Source organism: Bombina bombina, chromosome 4, assembly GCF_027579735.1.
Source record: "Bombina bombina isolate aBomBom1 chromosome 4, aBomBom1.pri, whole genome shotgun sequence".
Taxonomy (NCBI): Eukaryota; Metazoa; Chordata; class Amphibia; order Anura; family Bombinatoridae; genus Bombina; species Bombina bombina.
The window spans coordinates 754,135,573-754,160,834 of record NC_069502.1 but is presented as its reverse complement, the minus strand read 5'-3'; the positions used below and the strand labels follow the sequence as shown (position 1 = coordinate 754,160,834).

The following is a 25,262-nucleotide window of genomic DNA, read 5'->3' as shown; positions in this document are numbered from 1 at the left end:
ACCCGACCGCTCCTCCCCTCTTTTCTGTTTGATCCTTACTGACTTATCCTTCCTTATTGCTAGGTAAGTTTGTCTCGTGCTGCAGTCTCTACTGTGCATGACTGCATCGGACAAACATACCTGGCCTTTTATAATATAGGATAAGTAGATGCTGCTTGGGTTTGTTTGCATTCTAATTTTCAGCCCTGATCCATTATATTTATTTAGCTTAGGTGAGTACTTTTATAACTCCTCCTTCATAATTTACTTAAAGGGACACTGAACCCAAATTTTTTCTTTCGTGATTCAGATAGAGCATGCAATATTAAGCAACTTTCTTATTTACTCCTATTATCAAATTTTCTTCATTCTTTTGGTATCTTTATTTGAAATGCAAGAATGTAAGTTTAGATGCCGGCCCATTTTTGGTGAACAACCTGGGTTGTTCTTGCTGATTGGTGTATAAATTCATCCACCAATGAGCAAGTGCTTTCCAGTGTCCGGAACCAAACAAATAGCTTAGATGCCTTCTTTTTCAAATAAAGATAGCAAGAGAATGAAGAAAAAGTGATAATAGGAGTAAATTAGAAAATTGCTTAAAATTGCATGCTCTATCTGAATCATGAAAGAAAAAATTTGGATTCAGTGTCTCTTTAACATCTGTATGGTACTGATATATAGCTCACTAGTAGGGGATATTTGTATTTTTGCTTTATAATGCAGTTAGTAAGCATTCTGCTTTCTGCCACCCTGAGCAAACAGTTTTTCTTTATTTTTTTATTTTTACACTAAACACTACATTTGTGCTCCCACTCTTTATGTAATTTGTTTTAAATGCCTTCAATAAGGGCTTATTACTCAAACAGTCTCTACACACTAGGTCCCATCTATTTTCTTTTTCATAGGCAACATGTCTTGTATTGACAAGGGTATACATTTACCTCTAGCTCAATGTGGGTTGCTTCTATACTAAATGCTAGATTACAAGTGGAGTGGCTGGTTATTGTTATTGCAAGCTAGTGGTAGCAATTGAAGCTTATAAAATTACGTAGAGATCAGATCTCTGGTTAATTTTATAAATGTGCCCCAAATGCCCCCAAAATACAATGTTGTGTATTTTATTAAAGAATAAAGATAGCAGCATCTTTACTTTTTAATAAAATAACTGCACTAGGCAGTATTTGGGGGCTAAAGTTGGCGGGTGCAGGGTGTTAGAAAAAAAACAGCACTGAAAAGTGCCTTTACATTGCGGTCTATGGGAACTGTCCGTTCCCAGTAAATATATATGTATATGCTTATACACATATATATTTGTGTTTTGTGTATATAAACATATATCACATAAATATATATGTATATAATCATATATATGATACATATATATTTAAATTTGCTGCCATCGCTGCGCTTCTTAACCCCTTCACTGCGATTAGGTTCTGATGCCATCTCGGACTTCATCAGAACAAGGCTCCCATTGAAGGCTATGGAAGCATGCTCTCGTGAGCGCAATGCTTCCCAGCAATGTGACCGCGAGCTCGTGTCCGCATTGCTGACAACTTGTAATATCAGTGCACATGAGCGTGCGCTGGTATTACACAGTGGAGTGCAAATAACGCTTTCATGCGATATTTAGCGCTCCACTTGTAATCTAGCCTTAAATATGGAAAGCTTGACTGCTTGGTCCTGCCTACCCTGCTCTCTATTTAATGCTGCTCTATTAAATAATACAGATTTCTTTTTTTGATCTGTTATACAGTTTATATTTTTTGTTATTGTTTGTATTTGTTTTATTTAGTTTCAAAATTAGGAAATCAAGCAATGATGTGAGAGGGTCTATTTAGTTAAAGGCACAGTCAACACCAGATTTTTTGTTGTTTTAAAAGATAGATAATCCCTTAATTACCCATTCATTCCCCAGTTTTGCATAACTAACACACTTATATAGTATATGGTTTTTGCCTCTGTGATTACCTTGTATCTAAGCCTCTGCAGACTGCCCCCTTATTTCGGTTCTTTTGACAGATTTGCATTTTAGCCAATCAATGCTCACTCCTTGGTAAATTCACGTGCATGAGCTCAATGCTATCTATATGAAACACATGAACTAACACCCTCTAGTGGTGAAAAACTGTCAAATGCAGAGGCGGCCTTCAAGATCTAAGAAATTAGCATATGAACCTCCTAGGTTTAGCTTTCAACTAAGAATACCAAGAGAACAAAGCAAAATTGGTTATACAAGTAAAATTGGAAAATTGTTTAAAATAACATGCCCTGTTTGAATCATGAAAGTTTTTTTTGGACTTGACTGTCCCTTTAACTGGTGATCTGGGAATGTGATGCATCTGATTGTATTGCATAATTCAGTTTGATTGCTCCTCCTCCTTATTTGGAATGAGAGCTACAAAGCTGCATATGTCTAGCACAGGACTCAAGTGAAACCAGTGTACCAAGGACATTAAAGTGCCTTTTATTAGAGACTACTGTAACGCATGTAAATGCAGTGATGCTTCATTGAAACTATACTTTGTAATTCTTAAATATAGTGGCATTATTTTGCTTGTTGTATGCATGCCATCATTTTGTATGTTTAGATTTTATCAATAAAAAGAATTTGAAAAAATAATTAATATAAATAAATAAATCCATGGTATATATTTTTAGCTCTCACCATTTGGCCATCCCTGTTGAAGAATCGATGATCACTTGAACATTCTTCCAAGGTGTATTACAGACTTTTTTAAATAACATGGTACTTAACAGCATTACCTACATACTTCAACTCATTTGCTTTTTTTGCAGTGCTATAAGGGCTATTTTACAAGTGGAGCGCTAAATTATCACGTACCCCCAAATGGGCAAATGTACCCGTTTGCCAGGACGCAATATTTAATCAGCCATTACAAATGGCTGGTTATTGCTACCGCAAGCTAACGGTAGCAATTAGTGCTTATCAAATTAACCAGAGATCAGTCTCTGGTTAATTTTATAAAGCTGCCTCAAATGCCCCCAAAATACAGTCTAGTGTATTTTATTAAAAAATAAAGATAGCAGCATCTTTATTTTTTAATAAAATAACTGCACTCTGTAGTATTTTGGGGGTGAAGTTAGCAGGAGTGGGGTGTTAGAAAAAAACGGGACTATTGTGGTCTATGGGAACTGTGTATTCCCAGTAAATATATATATGTATATACTTATATACATATATAATGATGTGTTATTATGTGTATATACACATAAATATATATGTATATAATCGTATACATATACTGTATATTTATAGTTGCTAGCATCACTACTCTACTTACTCCATTCACTGCGCTTAGCTTCTAATGCCTTCTCTGGAGCTCGCTGGAAAGAGACACTTTGCTCCGTGGAGCAGGGGACGCACTTTAAAAATTATATCCTACAGCCAATATAAATCACATTACGCTGCTTTCTGCGTATAGCATCTTACCATCGCCTATATTTTCGTATGCAAGTCTTTTGTGCGTTTTGAGAAAAGCTTGCCAACTTTTATTTTGTAAGAAAAGACTGTGAGATCTGTAGTGCGGAAAATCTTTACAGAATTACACTGGGATTAGAGAAACAATATCATATAAGCCCATGGAACGTCCAACTCAAGCCCATTTAGCAAAAAAAAAAAAACAATTACACTTTGTATTTTGTACTTAAAAGTACGAATTTCGAAGTGATTTTTGCACATCCAGTGTACTTAAAGGGACAGTATACACTCATTTTCATTTAACTGCATGTAATAGACACTACTATAAAGAATAAGATGCACAGATACTGATATAAAAATCCAGTATAAAACTGTTTAAAAACTTACTTAGAAGCTGTCAGTTTGGCTCTGTTGAAAAGGTAGCTGGAAAGCCCACTGCAAGTGGGAAATAAGACCCTCCCCCCTTCTTTTGCATATGAAAAGACCCTTTACACAAACAGGAGCAAGCTGGAGAAGGTAGCTGACGGTATTCACATAAAACTTTGGGGCTTGGTTAGGAGTCTGAAAATCAGAGCAATGTTATTTAAAAATAAGCAAAACTATACATTTATTTTTTTAAAAACTTTATGGGCTTTATAAATAGATAATTAAGACTGTAACTTTCTTACCTACATGGACTGAGGTGATTATTCAATATAATTTCTTACTCAGACTGTATTTTAGTGTATGGTAAGAAAGAATTTTTCCTTTTTTCTATCCTGCATTTAAGAGGTTAATGTGATCAGTTCAATTGCTACAGTACACTGTTTATTCATTAATGTTTTATAGAATTGTGCTGATTATTTGAATTTTATATATGTTTTTATCTTTATCATTATCAACACTTTTTGGGTGGCGCTTTGGGATTTTGTTTTGTGTTTATAAATAGATCATCTACAAAACATTTATGCAAAGAAAAAATGAGTGTATAATGTCCCTTTAAATTACAATTTATGCTGTGAATATTTAATATGATTTGTTCATTTGTGATTTACATACAAATGTTAAGTTTTTGATAAAATAAGATTTTTGGTGAAGAATTTTGTTACTATTTCTAAAGCACCTTAACAATACATTTTTTCCCAGCATATTTTTGTGTGAATGGTTCATTTATTCATTTTGTAAGATTTTTAAAATGTTATTGTGCACTTTTGTAATGAATGCATCTCCTCCCCATATGAATATGTAGTATATGCCCCTTAGCGAGACGCACTGTTTTCAGGGTAAAAAGTGGCTTTAGATCATTCCACCAGAGAAACAGAAGTACTGGCGACCATTCGTTAATAATCTCGCCAATCCAGAGACCTTTGGGCCCTATGTCTACGTTATTATTCCAAATGTTTGACATTTTGCATTATTTGAAATAAGCCCACACCCCTCAGAGTCCAATTCATTTTATTTTTAGCATTTACTGTCCATCTGTCCATTTGTTTTCCAAGAATGCTGGCTGATTGTTTCAAGCTACTAAATTAAATGTTATTGCTGTGTTTATTGCGCTATTATCGAGTTTACTACACGTTGATGTACACATGTTTGTACACTGTATGATTGCAGAGCTAACTAGCTTTCATCAAACAAAACTACAATCGACAATATTTTTTTTTTTTCTTCAAAAAGAGCTTTATTGAAATGAAATGTGTTTACAAGGCATCAGTTATATAAACATGGTTTACATCAAAGAGTTGTACAGGGATCTATACTAGGAATAAAGCAAAATCATAAATGTAGAATCACTGAACTTGTGCCTCGTTATTATTTTAATTTTTTTGTATTTGTAAAATATTTATTATTGTTTCCAACCAATATTTACAGTAATCTGTTGCTCTTCTTGTGTGATACTCAAAAAATAAAACCATTATATTGCTGTGTTTCTGACATTAACATAGCTATTCATCCTGACAAAATCTATTTTCTGTTTCTCTTTTTCTCCAGTCTGTATTATCCACACAGTCACCCAGTGAGGGCACTACAGATAAATAGAGTGGGCAAGATACAGCTTTTCCTAGAAATGTATCCCGAAGCCATGAAAATGCTTAAACAGGTCAGTAAAAGGTTAAACACTGTAGTCTTATGCCGCTTGGTGAACGCGTGCCTGTCATATTTATTCTTTCTCAATGCTCTCTATTTCCCGGTTTCATTGGCAAAGAATTACCTTGTTGGGAATAGAAGTACGAGTCTACAAGCCTTTTATCCAAGACTGTAGATTGTTTGACATAGATAAGCACAAAGTTATCTTGAACATGGAGCAAAAATATCAGCTAAATAAAATGTATTATTTTGAAACTGATAGAAAATCAGCACATTGAAGATATCTGCCATCAAATAATATACGTCTGTATTAAATCTGGGGAGCCTGCAACTTTCAGTAATTGCTTCAGTCTATTCTCTGTGTGGGTCTTGACTCAATGGGGCATATGTATCAAGCTCCGAATGGAGCTTGATGCCCCGTGTTTCTGGCGAGCCTGCCGACTCGCCAGAAACAGCAGTTATGAAGCAGCGGTCACAAAGACCGCTGCTCCATAACCTGTCCACCTGCTCTGAGCAGGCGGACAGACATTGCTGCAAATCAACCCAATCTAGTACGATCGGGTTGATTGACACCCCCCTGCTGGCGGCCGATTGGCCGTGAGTCAGCAGGGGGCGGCGTTGCACCAGCAGCTCTTGTGAGCTGCTGGGGCAATGCTGAATACAGCGAGCGTATTGCTCGCCGTATTCAGTGAAGTCTGGCGGACCTGATCCGTACTGTCGGATCAGGTCCGCCAGACTTTGATAACTAGAGGCCACTGTCTGCTGTTGTCACTGGGAAGAGCAGTGGTGTTGAACCTTTTCAGATGGAGGGTCATACTAGAGTTTTGTTTTTACTCCAGTGCTCCAGAGAGCAGATTTTAGAAATGCTACTAATCAAAACATATTTACTGTAATGACATTTAATAAACCTTCAAAAGAGCAAAATATTAGCTAGATGTGTGATATTGTTTTTACTTGCTCAGGTGGCAACGTGGTACAGACAGGCCCAGACAGACACATAGGGCCTCGTTTATCAAATTGCAGATGGACAAGGTTCACAGCTAGGGAACCTGTCTGTCAACAACTGCAGTGAGCAGGCATTTATTATGGCACACAATATTTTGGGCCATATTCTATGAAGCTCTTTGCTCTGGCAAGATTATGTAAGTCTCATCTGTACTTTAAAGGGACACTAAACCCACATTTTTTCTTTCATGATTCAGATAGAGCATGCAATTTTTAGAAACTTTCTAATTTACTCCTATTATAAATTGTTCTTTTTATCTTGCTATCTTTATTTAAAAAGCAGGAAGGTGATACATAGAAGCCAGACCATTTTTCGTTGAGAACCTGGGTTATGCTTGCTTATTGGTGGGTAAATGTAAGCCTCCAATAAGCAAGCACTATCCATGTTGCCGAACCTAAAATGGGCTGGCTGCTTAAATTTATATTCCTGCTTTTAGAGTAAAGATTGCAAGAGAATGAAGAAAAAAAAATATTTAAAAAGCAGGAATGCAAAACTTAGGAGCCAGCCTTTTTTTTGGCTCAGAACCTGGGTTATGCTTGCTTATTGTTGGCTAAATGTAGCCACCAATAAGCAAGAGCTATCCAGGGTGGCGAACCTAAAATGGGCTGGCTCCTAAGCTACATTCCTGCTTTTTATTTAAAGATAGCAAGAGAACAAAGAGTAAATTAGAAAGTTGCTTTAAATTGCATGTTCTATCTGAATTCTTATCGAAAAATTTGGGTTCAGTGTCCCTTTAAATGTCTCTTCACCAAATGGTCACAAAATCTAATATAGCAAAGTAGGCAACTCCCTATAATATTAGGTTCTTAGAAGTTACATTTCTTGAAACATTTTAGAATGTTTTTAATTTTTATTTTATTTTTTTAAATACAATTATCAGTTATTAACATTTCTTCCTGTCTGTTGTTTTTAATTCTTATTGCACCGACCAGTACAGCCTTTTGTAAGTGAAAAAGCAACTGAAGAACTATGATTCAAATGTATAAACTATAAAGTAGAAGATTTTGCACAGCTTACTCTTTTGTGGAATATTTAGATGTACAGTGAGAATTTAAGTTTACCATATTGCAAAGCCTTTCATGAATTGTGTGTGTCTAATTATGTTGATGTGAGCAATTTCTCATGTTTGGTTTAATTAAAATTGAGGACATTTTTTACTTTATTACACTTTTTTGTCACATGTAATTTAATAAAAATGTAACTACGGGCAAAGCTTTAGAAAGTTTACTAATCAGTCAGTCACTGTTTCACATGTAATTGCTCTCCTAGCATTGCAGAATATTGCCCTTCAGCATTGAGTGGAATTATAGCTATGTTGCATCAGCACATTTAAATGTCTTTTGAACCATTATTACTACATACCTATTAAGTGTAAGAATGTAGCTATGAGTTACTGAATTATTGCTGATTCGTGGTTTCTTAAAATACGTTCCCTGTTGTATGAATATGAGTTATCAGTGACAAATGGGTAAATATATATGTCACAATATTGATTAATAACATTTATAAACATATATATAATATTACTGTCCCTAAAATGCAGCCAGGTTTTTTTTTTAATAATATACTGAATCATAACATGACTACTAACAAATTATCATTATTATATACAAATAGCTGCTAATATCTGGAAAAAAGTAAGTATGAAATACTGTATTTTAAAATATGAAAGGCACAAAATAGTGGTCAAAGTTTATAACTAGAAACAAAATTAGAAAAATTATCTTAAAGGGACAGTCTAGTCAAAATTAAACTTCCATTATTCTGATGTCCATAATTTAATGAAAACTTTCCAATTTACTTTTATCATCAAATTTGATTTTTTTATCTTGGTATTCTTTGTTGAAAGCTAACCCAGTGGGTATTTGCTAATTTCTAAGCCTCTTATCTCAGTGCATTTTGACAGTTTTTTCACAGCTAGACAGCGTGTGAAATATAGATAACATTGTGCTCACTTCAGTAGAGTTTTTTTATGAGTTAGCACTGATTGGCTAAAATGCGAGATACAAGGTAATCACAGAGGTAAAAATATATTAATATAACCTTGTTGGTTAAGCAAAACTGCGTAAAGGGGAATAAAGGGATTATCTACCTTTTTAAACAATAACAATTCTGGAGTAGACTGTCCCTTTAATCTTGTGAGCTTCCCGTTAGCTAAACATGCTGAACCGCAGTAAGTATACTGTTAGTTTGTATGTTAACAATGCATTTTATTAGACAATATATTTGTGCATTAAGTTGCAGATCTTTAACAGACTTGTATAATTTAAACAGATACCAAATATTGAGGAATTCTGGCACCTTTAAACCATTTGGTTTCTCTTTTAAACTGATTTTCCTCTGAAATATTAGAGTGTATATACAGTGTAATATAAATATACAGTGTAATATTATATTTTTATTGAGGCAACAATGAGTGCCGAACTTTGGTACAACATAAAGACAAAGTACATGTATACATCAATTTACAGCGCTTCACTTTACAGCGATTCGCTAATACAGCGCTTTGTGGAGCTGAAGTTCAACCTCCAAGGATTTTGAAACAGTGTTGTAATCATCGTGAGATTGCTAGAAAAGTGACTGGCACCATTTTGTTATGTTTAGTTCACTCTGTTTATAGCATTGTAGTGCACACTGTGTCTCAGTGCTATAGTCTGGCAAATTTTACTACAGTAATTGTCACTATTTTACAGGTACAGTATTTATTGAATACTAATTGAATACTGTGCTGTGTTAGTGTTAAACTAAACGTAGCACTATTGCACCCCTAATATATGTTAGTTCAAACATGTTTTCAGGATTTTCAACACTGAAAAGAAAGCTAAAACTGCCTTGTTTCACTTTAAGGCGGTTTTCACTTTACAGCGGGGCTCCGGTCCCTAACCCGCTGTATGAGCGGGGTATACCTGTATGTCAAAATCATAATGAAGAGTCACAAAGTAAGACATAGCCTCATTATAAGATAAAGTCCTGATGGAGTTGCTCTGGGCTTTGTGAAAAGAACTAGACCTTAGGGAGCTAACCTACGCGCCAGTAATATTTGGATCTGTAAAACCAATGAAGTGTCATAATAATAACAACAATAATACTAAAACATTATATTGAGATAGTGATAACGTGGTAATTGCATTAATATATTAGTATGCTTTGTATAGATATGCAAGAGAAAAAAGGGGGAGTGGTCAGGGAATTTAAAAAAAAAAAAAAAAGAAAACTCACCAAAGGCAAAACCCTCAACTCTCCCCCTCCACCTTCTAAGGCCACAGGGTCCAAACAGCTGCACACAGTGAGACTCTTGGTCTAAGAAACTCAGATCCTAGCTCCATAGATTTTTTATTTTTTTTTTAAATAATTTTTTATTGAGGTTGTGCGAATAGTACAACATAAATGGGTTACCTCAAAATATGCAAAACATGAATAACAAGAGCTTCATAAAAACAGTCAAAGATATAAGTTGATATTATACAAAAAAGAAGACATAATAGGTATACATCTGAAACCTCTGTTTTATAATCTTTACTTTATAGGGTTTCCTCATTTGGCACAAACGGTCGCTCTTGGGCCTAAAAATGCGTTCATAATCCGAAGGAAAGTTAGCATTTGAGATGGTCACTTTTGGACCAGTAAAATTGACATATGTTAGCAAATGAAATTGTAATAGTGTTTCTAGTGGGTGCATATAGTATCACATGATATACATCGATACAATGTTCGCATTGGGAAGGCGTCACTCTTAAGCCCTCAGTATATGGAAGATATAACGCTTAGTGACCCTTCCTGATGTGTATAAGAAAAAAATTATGTGCAAAGTCATGTTAATAGAGTGCTATAGAGGAGGACTACTTATATATATTTCTTATAAAACAAGAAGTTAAGCTACTATATAAGGATGAGGTCATTTGTGAGGAGCAAATGGCTAGGGACCTATACAGACAAAAAGCTTTTAGAATGTAAATATACAGCATGTCTGAATGTCAACAAACTATGTGCAAATAATAACAATGATACTTTCATTTAAACACCCCTAGGAGATCTCCCATAACCATTGAGAGGAGCTACCAATTCCCATCACTAAAAAGGAGCAAACTATAGCCCTTAGGAGCTTCCTGTATCTGATGAGAAAAACAATTCAGATAGTACTAAAAGTTAATGCACCAGGGGCAAATGGGGAGGATTGGTTAGGATTCCTCAAGTCTCTGAAGTACAGGGCATCCTGTCTAGCTATTGCAATAGTAATAGGAGATTCATAAATTAATTTACCTTATCTAGAGTACAAAGTGTGGCAATGACATCAGGCTAAACATAGATTTTTCTATACCCCTCATTATGACATTATGCAAGTGTGCTGCATTACCCTATCCCGGCCGCTGACAGGGCACCAGCAGTTTAGGTATCAGAGATAAATATTAGCTGGGGGTATTTAGATAAATAAACCATTAATACAGCCACATAAAAAATATTCAGAACTATCTTTCCAACATCTTGTCCCAAGTATAGAAACAGAACGAGAGATAAAAATACACATACACATATAACTGCGGGGCGATATATGATATAAAATAAACTGTATAACCATTCTAATATAATGCTATAAGATTTCTCACATAATAAAAAGCAAGACAATAAGAAAAAAAACTAAGAAAAAACAATGCAGACCAGACATTCTATGGACTGGGATCAACACAGAGAACTATTTCGGCGAAGACTAGTATAGTAACTGATATTAAACAGGAGTAATGAAGTAATATCCGGATAGTAAAAATGGACACAGGTATTGCATGTCACTGTTTACCCTACTCCTGTACTCACAAAGTGATCTAATGGGATTGCTAGGCTTGCTAAATGGACCGTAAAGGGAGGTGTAAGTATAAGAAGGTACTGACTTCGCATTGGCAATCTCAGAAGTCTCATAAATGTATCTCTCCTCTGACCGGGTATGTTGTGCATTATCACCACCCCTGAATTATGCTGGAGGCCCGAGACAAAAGTAATACTGGTGTGGAGTGTCACCCCCTTAGATTCCAACAAGATCTGTGTACCATAATCAGGCAAGTATATTTCTAGAACGGCAAATGTCAGCTTCTGGTAGCTGTAATCTATTTCGGCTATAACTCCTGGAATCGCACCATCAGTGAAACAACTGGGTCCATGTTGCGAGAGTCCCCAAGTCATCCCAGGATCTTTGTCATGCAGAGCAGTGGCTGCTATGCGAGTCATGGATTCAAATTTTGAGTTCATACAAGACTCATCCGATGTACTAGTCAGTGCAATCTGGGTGCCATCCCTAGATTTTTTAATGTTGTCTGAAGCGTAAGTTCCAGGTTTGATGCAGGAGATCTCGGGCTTTCCATGGTGCAGGGCCATTCTCTGTTCCTGCGTTGTCACACCCGATCCTAAACTGCAATCAGCATTGCGATGAGGGAAGAATTCACCAGCTATTTCCAGTTGCATGTTAGCCTCACTAGTTTCAGCCATTTCGAGGGCATCATTGTTTCTCCCATCCCAAGAGTCTCTTACTGTGCAAGTAAGGTCCAGAAAATTGTGGTACATCCGTGTCTCAAAATCTTTAAGAACAGCTTGTATCCTTGTGTATTGGTCCTCCTCCATTTGTAAATAGGTATATCAGCGATTGCCAAGTGTAGATAGCCACTAATCAGCAGGTATACGTTAGCTTGAATATATAATCTTTTTCCAAATATGTTGCTTGATTGCTATGAAAACTTATAAGTTTAACAGACTCAGCCTAGAGCCCTCTGATTTTTGCATCCTCTCACGGCGCTGCCCGGACACGCCCCCCAGCTCCATAGACTTTAAAAGGAAATAAAACCCACATGTTTTCTTTCATGATTTAGAAAGAACATGCAATTTTAAACAACTTTCCAATTCACTTCTGTTATCTAATTTGCTTCATTCTCTTGATATCCTCTGTTGAAAAGCATATCTAAATAGGTTCAGTAGCTGCTGATTGGTGGCTGCACATAGATGCCTCGTGATTGGCTCATCCATGTGCATTATTTCATCAAGAAAGGATATCTAAAGAATGAAGCAAATTAGATAATATAAGTAAATTGGAATGTTTAAAATTGTATTCTGTATCTGCATAATGAAAGAAAAATGTTGGGTTTCATGTCCTTTTAAGAAGTTTAGGGTGTCAACCAGTTGTGAGATATGTGGTGGGGAATGGGACAACCAATGTTTAGTGATTGCAAGCTTGGCTGCTGTTAGAAAGATAATACAGAACTGGAGTTTGGGTTGAGGTAAGCGAGGAAGGTCAACATGAAATAAAATGACTAAAAGAGACCAAGGAAGGTAAATATCCTTGAGTGATAACATGTGAAGTACTAACTTCTAGGAATGATATAGGCTAGGGCAGGGTTCTTCTAACTATTTTTCACAAAACCCAGTGCCATGATACCACATACCTTCACAACCCTATTTTTATGCATGGTTGAAAATTTCTGAAGTAATATACAAGGTGGCTGAATTTTTTTGCAAAGTGATTAAAATGTGTGTGTACTTTATTCCTGATTGTAGTCGAACTTGAATGTTTTGTAAAAGGTAATGACACACACACCACACATACTCTAATACAACACACATTCTCATATTACACATATACACACACTCTCATACAACACACATTCTCATATTACACATATATACACCACACACACTCTCATACAACACACATTCTCATATTACACATATACACACACTCTCATACAACACACATTCTCATATTACACATATACACACACTCTCATACAACACACATTCTCATATTACACATATATACACCACACACACTCTCATACAACACACATTCTCATATTACAAATATACACACAGTCTCATACAACACGCATTCTCATATTACACATATACACACACTCTCATACAACACACATTCTCATATTACGCATATATACACCACACACACTCTCATACAACACACATTCTCATATTACACATATACACACACTCTCATACAACACACATACACACACTCTCATATAACACACATTCTCATATTACACATATACACACCACACACACTCTCATACAACACACATTCTCATATTACACATATACACACACTCTCATACAACACACTTTCTCATATTATACATATACACACCACACACACTCTCATACAACACACATTCTCATATTACATATATACATATTAACATAGCTATTGACAGCAGGCAAGAGCGATAGGCCCAGCAAGTCTGCCCGATATTACCTAAAAGTATAAACTTATCTAGTTCGTAGGATAGCGTTATGCTTGTCCCAGGCATTTTTAAAGTCCCCCACAGTGTTTGCCATTACTACCTCTTGAGGAAGTTTATGCCATAAATCAATCACTCTTTCTGTAAAGACGTGCTTCCTCAAATTACTCCTCAATTTACTACCCTTCAGCTTGAGATCATACCACACACACTCTCATACAACACACCACACATACTCATATAACACACACACTCTCATACAACACACCACACCATGCACACTCATATAACACACACACTCTCCTACAACACAACACACCACACACACTCATATAACACACACACTCTCATATTACACACACACTATGCACACTCCTATAACACACACACACTCTCCTACAACACACACACAAGTCGCAACCCAGTAAACATGGTGTTGCAACCCAATAATGGGCCCCAACCTCTAGTTTGAAGAACCCTGGGCTAGGGCACTCCCACCACACATGGAGATAAATACCCTTCATACCATACTTCCTTAAGCAAAGTCCAGAGTGAGATGGTAATATTTGTGTTAACCGACAGGGGGTGTAATGCCACCTGATAATAATTTTTAGATGAAGTTCGAATAGAGTGACACATCTTATGCCACAAGTACGTTTAAACCCAATGTTGAAGTTGATTTTAGCCTTTCCTACTCTTCAAAATAAAGTAAAACTTGTGTTTAGAGCCTGTTGGAGCCGCTGTTAATGACATCGAAACTGTGGTACAGTGACAGCCGTATTGCTATTAAGAGCAGTGAGTCAGTCATCGCACTGATGAAATTCAAAAGTTGAGTGGCTCAAGAACTGCAACAGCTCCCTAGCAACTTGCTAAAACATAATAGTGACTGTAATATTAAAAAAGCAATGGCCTTGTTTCTATTACTGTTTGCAAACAGTGCAAATTGGTGGTAGCATAAAACATCTCCTTTAAAGGGACATAAAACTCAAAAAAATTCTTTCATGATTCAGATAGAACATACAATTTTAAACAACTTTCTAATTTACTTCTAATATCAAATTTCTTTGTTTTTCTTATTATCTTTTGTTTAAAAGCAGGAATGTAAGTTGAGGAGTGTTCATGTGTCTGCCGCACTATATGGCAGCAATTTTGCAACACAGTAGTACATTAGCAAGGGCACTAGATGGCAGCACTATTTCCAGTCATGTAGCGCTCCAGACATATGCATGCTATAGATATCGCCTCAACAAAGAATAGCATGAGAACAAATCAAATTTAAGAATAGAAGTAAATTGGAAACTTTTTTTAAATTGTATGCTCTGTCTGAATCATGAAAAAAAAATATTTTGGGTTTCATGTCCCTTTAATGGAGATACTTGTTACCACCAGTTTACAAATGCAATGAAAACTAGGCCAAACTGCTTAAACTACTCAAACAACCATATCTTTTAAATGGCAGTGTTCCAAGAATGGTTTCCAATTCTCTCAAGCGCTCTCCTTTTGATGTCTCTTTTACCTAAGACTTACACTTTATTTGTTGAATCCTCTTTGTTAGATATTGAGTTCTTTTTATAAGCTCTGAGTGATGATAATTTTATTTGTTTTTTAATAAATACTTGGAAGATAAAGTTTCCCGCTGAGCCCTGGCATTTGTTACAAAGTGCTTTTACTCCTAGAGCTTGGTAAAAAGCTCTTAAATGTGTAAGTACTTTTCTGAGCAGAGATTTATCTGCTTTCTCTAAACAGTCTTAACTATTGTGTTCTATACTCTTTCATATGATGAGGTGCTAATAAAGAGATTGAAAAAAAGTATCCAGCTTGTGTCTGGGGATTTATTATAAAGTGCTTAATTCCTAGTGTTGGGTCACAGCTTGTGCATGTGTGAGTATTATTCCCTGTAGAACGTGGCTAGATATTTAAATACATACTTCACCATTGTATACACTTTTTGACTTTTTTGAGGTGACATCTTTTGAAACATCAAAAGGAGAGGACCTGAGAGAATTGAAAGTCATTTTTGGAAAATTGCCATTTGAAAGCTTTGTTTAAAGTGCATACTAAAAAGACAATAACACCTACTTTGAATTTCAAATAAGCAGTAGATTTTTTTTTTCTTGACAAATTTATTTTTTCTCCCATTTTCCAGCCCCCTTTATCATGTGACAGACAGCAGCCAATCAGAGACTAGTATACGTATACCCTGTGAGCTTGTGCACATACTCAGTAGGATCTTGTTCCCCAGAAAGTGTGAATATAAAAAGACTGTGCAAAATTTGAAAAGGGAAGTAAATTGAGTCTTAAAACGGCTGCTCTATCTGAATCATAAAAGTTTATTTTGAATTGCGTGTCCCTATCACTGCACTTGGGTTATTTATAAATGTGGTGTATTATAATAGTGACAGTAACCTATGATGGCTGCTGCAATGCTACACCAGACTTTTTTTTTTAATTGTTTAGAGCTAGATTTAAGTTTAAGGGAATTCTGATGCAGTGGAAAGATGTGGGTTTGTGGTGGTTACTGTTAATCATGTTGGGTGGAAGATAGTGGTTAAGATTAATTGTTTTGAACAAGGTTGCAGTAAAGTTTAATTGGACATGGACACAGTAAGCATTAACTGAGCTGGGACAGGATCATGGACGTCATTGCAGTGGAGTTAGATTTTAGTTAAAGAACATTAAATGATGGTAATGTCTATCAAGCATATGAAAGGACAGTAATTAAAACAACATTTTATTTTATGGAAGAATTTATATTTTTATTTTAAAATTAACCAAAAGTGCATGTGTGTGTACAGCCGGGCCTAAAAGTCTCCTTAGGTAGTGATTGCTCACTGCTGATAGACAGAACTCCCTCTGATTTATTGGTGACATTTCTCAGAAGCATACAAACAAAAAAGTTCAGTATAAATATATAGCACTGTCACTAAATAATAGACGTGCATTCTATTGTGGACAAGTATAAGAAAAAAAGAAAAAACATTCTATGTTCAATGCATTTGTCCAAAAACCATAAACAAGCAGCTTCTTTGATGAAAAATAAACAAACAAATTCACGTGACAAAAATGTAAATGATTTGTTAGTGTGGTTAAAACTGTTACTCTATGGGTAAGAAGGGATTGTAAAATCAAAAATGACATTATTTGTCAGGAAAGGCTTCAAAAGTTTAAATTTACAATTTAACAATGTCCACGTCAGTTGACTGATTCCTGTTTCAACCAATAACTACATAAGCTTTTTTTTTTGCATATAAAAAAAAGAAGATATTTTGTCCTGCTGCTGGCGCATAGCAGTAGAATTAGATACTACTTTAAATTTATTTTCACGACCATTAAACACTAAATACATTTAATAAGTGTAATATTGAGGTTATTCCCTGCCACTCTCTAGTCATGGGTGCCGCTATGTTAAAATCTAGCTTTCACTACATTCCATTGCTGATGAATTTGCACTATAACCTAGGTTCTATAATCAGTTAACCCATATGTAATGAGGGGTTCATGAGATATACTGAATTTAGTGTTCAATGTCCCTTTAAAGTGATGTTAAATTCTAGCGTTTCAAAAACTATAGGATTTACCATCATTAAACATAAAGGTGACCCTGATTCATCAAAATGACTGTGTGAAAGTTACCTTTATTTTGCTGCGGCTTCAGCCGTAACCAAAGCATCTCCGGCTGCTTCCAGCTGCCCACGGCACAGCTCAGTTTTTTCAAAGAGGTGACATTTTCACCCCTTAGCCAATAACCGTGCTTGCCTTTTGGTATTATGCCGTAGGCTAGAACAGCTATTGGCTAAAAGGTGGAAATGTCACCTCTTAGAAAAACTGAGATGTGCCGTGAGCAGCCGGTGGCTCTTTGTTTACCAATGAAGCAACAACAAAATAAAGGTTCCTATTCTTCAGGGTTTTTTAAACTGATTTCATTCAGATAGAGCATATAATTGTAAACAACTTTCAAATTTATTTCTATTATCAATTTTGCTTCATTCTCTTGGTATTCTTTATTAAATAAGCAAATGCACTACTGGAAGCTAACTGAACACATTGGTAAACCAATGATAAGAGGTTTATTTGCGCAGCCACCAATCAGCAGCTAGCTTCCAGCTCCCGAACCTACCTAGGTATGCTTCTCAACTAAGGAAACCAAGAAAACAAAGCAAATTAGAAAACAGAAGTAAATTGGAAAGTTGCTTCAAATCGTATGCTCTTTATGAATCATAAAAGAAAAGTTTTGTGTTTCATGTCTCTTTAAAGGGACATTAAACACTAAATACATGCTAGATAGAATGATGCATTCAAATAAAAGATTAGTCCATGACTAACATGTAGATGTATTTTTTAACGTTTCATTAGTTGTTTAAAAAGTGACAAAATAAGTGTAAAGTTTTAGTGTCTATAAAACACTGGGAGCTGCCATGTTGTAACTTGTGTTACCCTCTCTGCTGTGGCCAATTAGAGACAGTTATACACAGGTCACTAGAGTATGCAGCCAATGGTTGTGCTGGATTTAACAGTGTTCTGCACTTCAATTTCTAACAGGAACTGAAAAGCTCACAATTTCAGAATGGAATTACAGGCAAAGAGGACAAAATAAATAATGAAAGTATATTGCAGAGTTGATTTATATATACAATTTTTCATTTTATATTACCATCTCAAAGTGTTTAATGTCCCTTTAAGCTGCTGTCCAGATACCCCTCTGCAAATCTGAATATGTTCCCCATTGAAAACAACAAGCAAATGGTTCTCCGTACAATCACATTAACAAAATTCAGGCAAAACTAACTTGTTTTTTTTATCTTTTTGATGAATGATTTATCGGAAACAAATGTTTTGTCTGTGCATATGTCTAGTAAACAATACAAGTTAGATTCTGATCATGCTGGAATATTGAATATTGCTTCCATTATAGGATAATATGGATATAGCATTCTGTTTCTTCAAGTCATCTCTCTACTTGACCAGTGCTTATTTCCATAGACAAGCGATGAAAATAATGATTCCTCCACCAGTATCACTGTTCACCCTTGATACGTAGCTTTATTGCAACTCCTTTGTTAGTACACACATTTATTTACACAGAAAAAAACATGCTTTGTTTTTTTCTTTTTATCTCACATCACAACTCTTTCATTTTTAATCAGCCTAACGGAACATTGTGTCTTCTTAAAAGCCGTATGCGGCTGGTTTAGTTATTGCAGATTTATTTTATTATCATGATCCGGCAGTGTGCTAAACAATTTGCATACTTTTGTATTGTCAGCGAGCCAAATCCCAATTCATGCGGAGATAGGAAGAAGAAAAAAAAGAGAGAAAGAAAAAGCATGCTCTGTCATTTGTATTCCAATCTTGAAAATAGAGCAAGCTCTAAATGATAAAACTGTCATTGTAAATTTGTAATATTTTGTGATGATACAAACCATATGTTGTAGAAATGGTTAAGCTAATATTTCATTATTTGTATGTATATATATATATTATAAATATATATATATATATATATATATACTGTGTGTGTGTATATATATTGAATATATATATATATATATATATATATATATATATTCCTTACTTGTATGGTCCTAGGCACTCACTTAAAGGGTCAGTCTTGCCAAAATTAAGCTTTCATGATTCAGATAGGGCATGCAATTTTAAACAACTTTCCAATTTACTTTTATAATCAAATTTGCTTTGTTCTTTTGGCATTCTTTGTTGAAAGCCAGACTTAGGTAGGCTCATATGCTAATTTCTAAGCCCTTGAAGGCCGTCTTTAATCTCAGTGCATTTGGACAGTTTTTCATAGCTAGAAAGCGCTAGTTCATGTGTGCCATAATGATACCATTGTGCTCATTTCCATGGAGTTACCTAGGAGTTAGCACTGATTGGCTAAAATGCCTGCCTGCCAAAAGCACTGAGATAAGGGGGCAGTCTGCAAAGGCTTTGATACAAAATAATCACAGTGCTAAAAAGTATATTAATATAACAGTGTTGCTTATGCAAAACTGAGGAATGGGGAATAAATGGATTATCTATATTTTTAAACAATAAGAATTCTGGAGTAGAATGTCGCTTTTAGCGTTTAAACTGTTGACGTTTCGGCTACAATTTCAGCCTTTGGGACAATTATAGCACCAACTGTAGCTGAAACGCTGACAGTATATATGTTTTTTACATAATGCCTAATAAAGGTTTTGGCCAGTTTTTTTGTACTTACAAATATATATATATATATATATAAATATATACATACACACACATACACTTAAGTAACCTAAAAAATGTGGGAGTTCAAAATCCATGAAAAGTGGCGCAAAGGTCCATAAAGATGATTTGTAAGGTAAGGCTTCAGATATTATAGTTTATTTTTACATTCAGCTAGTTCTCATTTTTATTTGGATACATGCAGTGTTTTATTATCTCAGAGAAACAAGGATATATGAACTATGACAACAACACAACAAGTGCTAATGGATGCTATCAGGTAATCATTATCACTATGACACTCACTTGACAGCTACATTAAATATTTTACTAATGATGAACCACCTTCTTCAAATGAGGGGTCTTACAATCACCAGAACCCACAATATAGGACCAATGCTGTGAAGTATTTGTCACTGTTATAACAATTGCGTAGTAGCTTTACAACACATGACTGCTTAATTGAGAGGGCGGGATTGGTGCTTCAAACAAGGGGCCTTATGTCCCACTATATTTTGCAAGGAGCAACATATACCTCTGTTTTTGTCAGGTGATCACTGTTACCATAGTAACCTGGACATGAGCCCCACCCCCCACCACACACACACACACAAGCAAACCCTCTGTCTGCAGTATTATATTTTAATCCTTTACAGAGGAGTAGAAATGATTATGAGAATTTTCATTTCCCATTTCAAATAGTTTTGTAATGTTTTAAAGGCAATTTTTGCAATCCCGGCATCCTTGATAGTGACTGTGTCGAGTGGCCATTACAAATCTCTTTGAATTTCACAATTTTCAAGTTGCAAAGTTGCGTGTTTTTTTTCACCAAAATATTTTTTTTTAACAGACAATAATGTAGAGTTATACCACTTAACACTATACGTGAGGAGAGGAACTGTTAAAAAAAATATATATTTTTTAAAAAAAATTTATAGACTCCTATGGACTTTACACTCTGTTTAGTAATAAAATCGTGTGGAGTTTTTTTTTTTTTTTTTTTATTATTAAATGTGTCTTAACCCATTCCTAACAGATACTGTTTGTATTAGCACACCTCATATTTTCTTTTGCTGTTATTTGGATTCACAAAGGATGGTTTATAACCATTAAAGGGGCACTGAACCCAATTTTTTTTCTTTTGTGATTCAGATAGAGCATGCAATTTTAAGCAACTTTCTAATTGACTCCTATTATCAAATTGGTATCTTTATTTGAAATGCAATAATGTAAGTTTAGATGCCAGCCCATATTTGGTGAACAAACTGGGTTGTTCTTGCTGATTGGTGGATAAATTCACCCACCAATAAACAAGTGCTTTCCATGGTTCTGAACCAAAAAAATAGCTTAGATGCCTTCTTTTTCAAATAAAGAAAGCAAGAGAACAAAGAAAAATTGATAATAGGTGTAAATTAGAAAGTTGCTTAAAATTGCATTGTCTATCTGAATCACAAAAGAAAAAAAATTGGGTTCAGTGTCCCTTTAAGTATCAGAGCACTGAGTGTACTGTTATGCATTGCTAGAGCAAGGGTCAAATCATCATGTCTCTTTTTATGAAGCAGCAATGACAGTACATTTATATTACTAAGTTAATAAGGACCACACACAACTGCAGGCTTTCTTTAGTGGGGTCTCTGTTAAGATTTAAAGTAGTCTGTACGGATGTGTCCTACTTCTATCAACTCCCAGACAGGTTCATAAAACAGGCAACATATTTATTAAAGTATACAAAAATATTCTAGATTTGAAAACGTTAGTGTGTGTCTGGTGGTGGGACGCTATCTATAAAATAAAGCTAATAGTTCTAATTGAGCTGAATTGAAAATGAAGACTTGAAACTCATTTAATTAGGGTACAATGAAGTATAATTAACTGGACACTTTACAAATTGAGACAGTTAAATATTTTCATCTAATGGAAATGATTAATGTATTTTTCTTAACTGGACAATTATGACACAATTTTCTATGGTTTGCTAATGTATTCCAATACTCTATCTGTATAATTCATTGACAAACTGCATTAAATGCATTAGTGGCCAAAATGTAGAGTCTTTGTTCATTCTCCTTTTTCTCATAGAAACATTTTGTATAGGGCAGTAAAGAACAGGGAGTCAATTGCTATGGGATCTATTCCAATCCACTTCAAGAGTTCTTTGTGGGGTTTTGAGATTCAAGGTCATACAGGTGTAGGCTATTCCATTCTGGTTAATGTGTGGTTTTCTAGTGGTTTTAGACTGTGTACCTTTTGAAGATACTTTGAATTAAAAGAATTTGACAGCAGATTTTAAACACAATACTCACTTATATAGGGCATAAAATTTTAAACAACTTTCCAATTTACTTTTATCATCAATTTTTTTTGTTCTCCTGGTATACTTTGTGAAGATCTAAATATAGGTAGGATCATATTCTAATTTCTAAGCCCTTGAAGACACCTCTTATCTCAGTGCATTTTGACAGTAGTTTTACAGCTAGACAGTTGAAGTTCATGTGTGCCATATAGGTAACATTGTGTTCACTCCCATGGAGTTACCTAGAAGTCAGCACTGATTGGCTAAAATGCATGTTTGTCAAAAGTATTGAAATAAGGGGCAGTCTGCAGAGGCTTAGATACAAGGTAATCACAGAGGTAAAACGTATATATTAATATAACCGTGTTGGTTATGCAAAACTGGAAAATGGGTAATGAAGGGATTATCAATCTTTTTAAACAATACAAATTCTGGAGTAAACTGTCCCTTTAATACACCTGTTATTTTGCTTACTCAGCTTCAAGACCCATTTGGTGCTTCAAAGCAGCTTTGCAATAATGTTTGACAATGTTTAATATTTTCTTTGAGTTGTCACTGCATACATCCTCTAAATTTGTTACTCCTAACTCTGATATCTGGTGCAGCAAATAATATTTTAGAGTTGTTTTTTATGTCACCCCTAAACGTACATTTTCATCATGATTGAATTTTGGACCCCTATTTTAATCAGGGACCTTGTGGGAAGTACTTGCACTCTGAAGTTGGAGATGTTTTGGTTCAGGTTCCTCCTCTTTCACTGGCTGTCTAGTCTGAGTGGAGCCTTTTTTAAGCAGGTTTAGTTTTCATTTTTGGAATGTCTTTTTGTTTTTTTTGTTTCTAACACAATCTTCCTATTGTATTTTTTTCTTATTCTAGTCTGTAATCAGACCACTTCCTCTGCCTTTCTCTTCTCCCCTTCTCCTCTGTTCTCTCTTTGGGGTCGATTTAAGAAGCAGGGGATGCTACTTCCGACCCCTATAATTTCTGGTCCACCAGAAACGGAAGTTAAGAACGAGCAGTCTTAAGACCGCTGCTCCCTTACTTTTCCGCCACCTTTTAGGTGGCGGACAGAAATCATCCAGTTTTAATCGGGAGGATTGACACGGTGAGCATGGAGCGTCATTGCACAAGAATTTCACTAGAAATGCTTGTGCAATGATAAATGCAGACAGTGTATGCTTCGGCATTTAGCGAGGTCGATCGGACATGATTCGCTACAGCAAATCATGTCCGCTCGACCCTACATAAATCTACCCCTTTGACTCCATCTATAACTTCCACTCATTCTGCGCCTTTACCACTACTCTCCATCTTGCACTACATCCCCCTTTTTCCTCATCTGTCTCCCTCTCATTCTCCCCTTCTAACTTGCTCTCTCACTCCATCACTCCCTCTATCACTTCTGCAACCCCTACCACAACTCTTACTTCATTCACATAACACCATCCCCTTTTATAAAATAAGGTTTACTTGTATGTGTAGAAACAAATATGTGTATTATATGATAATAGGATGCAGTCTCCAATGTACTCAGATGGTGTCTGTTCTAATGGATTGCAATGGGGCCAATGATTGAGCTACTGAACAACTCAAGGAAACTCCTGAAAATAGGGCAAATGCATAGATAATATTTACCCCAAAGAAGCAATGCACTCCAGGAACCTGGATAAACACAGCTGGTGATCCAATGACAAGAGTCATATGTGGGTAGCCTCAATTACCAGCTACCTCCCAGTAGTGCATTGGTGCTCTTGTGTCTATCTAGGTATGCTTGCCAAAGAATACCAAGATAACAAATAACATTTGATAATAGAACTAAATTTAAAAGTCTCTTAAAAGTGCATGCTCTGTATGAACTAGTTTGATTTCCGTGCCCCTTTAAAATCTGGGCTGATAAGAGTATTTGATGACTGGAGTTGAAACCATGTTCTGGATTCCCCAATGGATTCAAGCAACCGTTGCCCTGTTATCCTATTGCACAAAAACATGGTGTGGCTTTCCAAATGTTAGTAAGCCAACTACGGGCTAGATTACAAGTGGAGCGGTAAATATCGCTTGCAATCATTTAGCGAGCGATTATTTAGTGCTCCACTTTAAATCTAGCCCTACATTGTAATACAGGAATTAGAAGTATTTCTTTATTTTTTCAAGTGTATCGCTTTAGTATAAGCTGTTCCTCCTAGAGATATATAAAGATTTATAAAGAGTTATGGGGCTGAAAAAAGGCAGTATAATTAAAAAATGTATTCAAGTAAATACCAATTCACAAACTGCTAAAAAAATATATTTCAATTCAATCAATTAGCCTTGATTATTAGAATAATGAAAGAAAATAATATTTTTAAAAGTAGCTTTGCCTATTAAACAGTAATTTAATAAAGTTAAATATTGTAGCTTGATAACTACAAAATATGCTATAAATTACAATTGTAGATTCAATGGTGGAAAACAGCATACACTTATATTTATCAGGCACAGAACCTGGATTAACCAATGTATTTTTCTACTCAAATTAATTACAGTTGCACAAGGGGAATTTTACATTGTTTGCTATGTAAGGGATGCATTTAAAAAAAAAAACAACCTGTTTTTATTTAAGCTTGTTTTTAACTTTTAACTGATTTTTTTCCCTGTGTGTGTAATTAGAGGAGGGATTAGTTTTACCTGTGTGGGCCTACCTTGACTTTAAAGTTAGTTCAGTAACTTTGGGAGCCTGCTCTGAAAGAAAGGGTTACTGCATTGATTCTCTGTTAACGTAAGATTTTATGTTTAAGTAAAGGAAATAGCTAAACAAGGTGGTTTGGAGTAACCAGGGGTAAATATAATTATTATATATTTTTAAGTTAATCCTTTTAGCAAGAATGTGTGAGAATCTCATTCAGTGTAAAGTTTGCCACATGTTTGCATCAGTGGAGCAGCCACTTCAGGGATTATATGTTTGTAGCAAGTGGGAGCATATTGTCTCTTTAGAAACTCGTATTAGAGTTTTGGAGGAACAAATTGCAACACTGCAGGAAATTCAGGCACTTGAAAGGGAAATGG

The 25,262-nt window shown here is 35.4% G+C and overlaps 1 protein-coding gene across 1 annotated transcript in view; it reads left to right on the top strand.

Moving 5' to 3' along the window:
* LOC128656879 (histone-lysine N-methyltransferase SMYD3) overlaps nt 1-25,262 on the top strand; it is a 619,924-nt gene that overhangs the window by 574,829 nt on the left and 19,833 nt on the right. Inside the window, exon 6 of the mRNA XM_053711043.1 lies at nt 5,393-5,501. Within this exon, the coding sequence (XP_053567018.1) occupies nt 5,393-5,501 (109 nt within the window). The remainder of the gene's footprint in view (nt 1-5,392; nt 5,502-25,262) is intronic.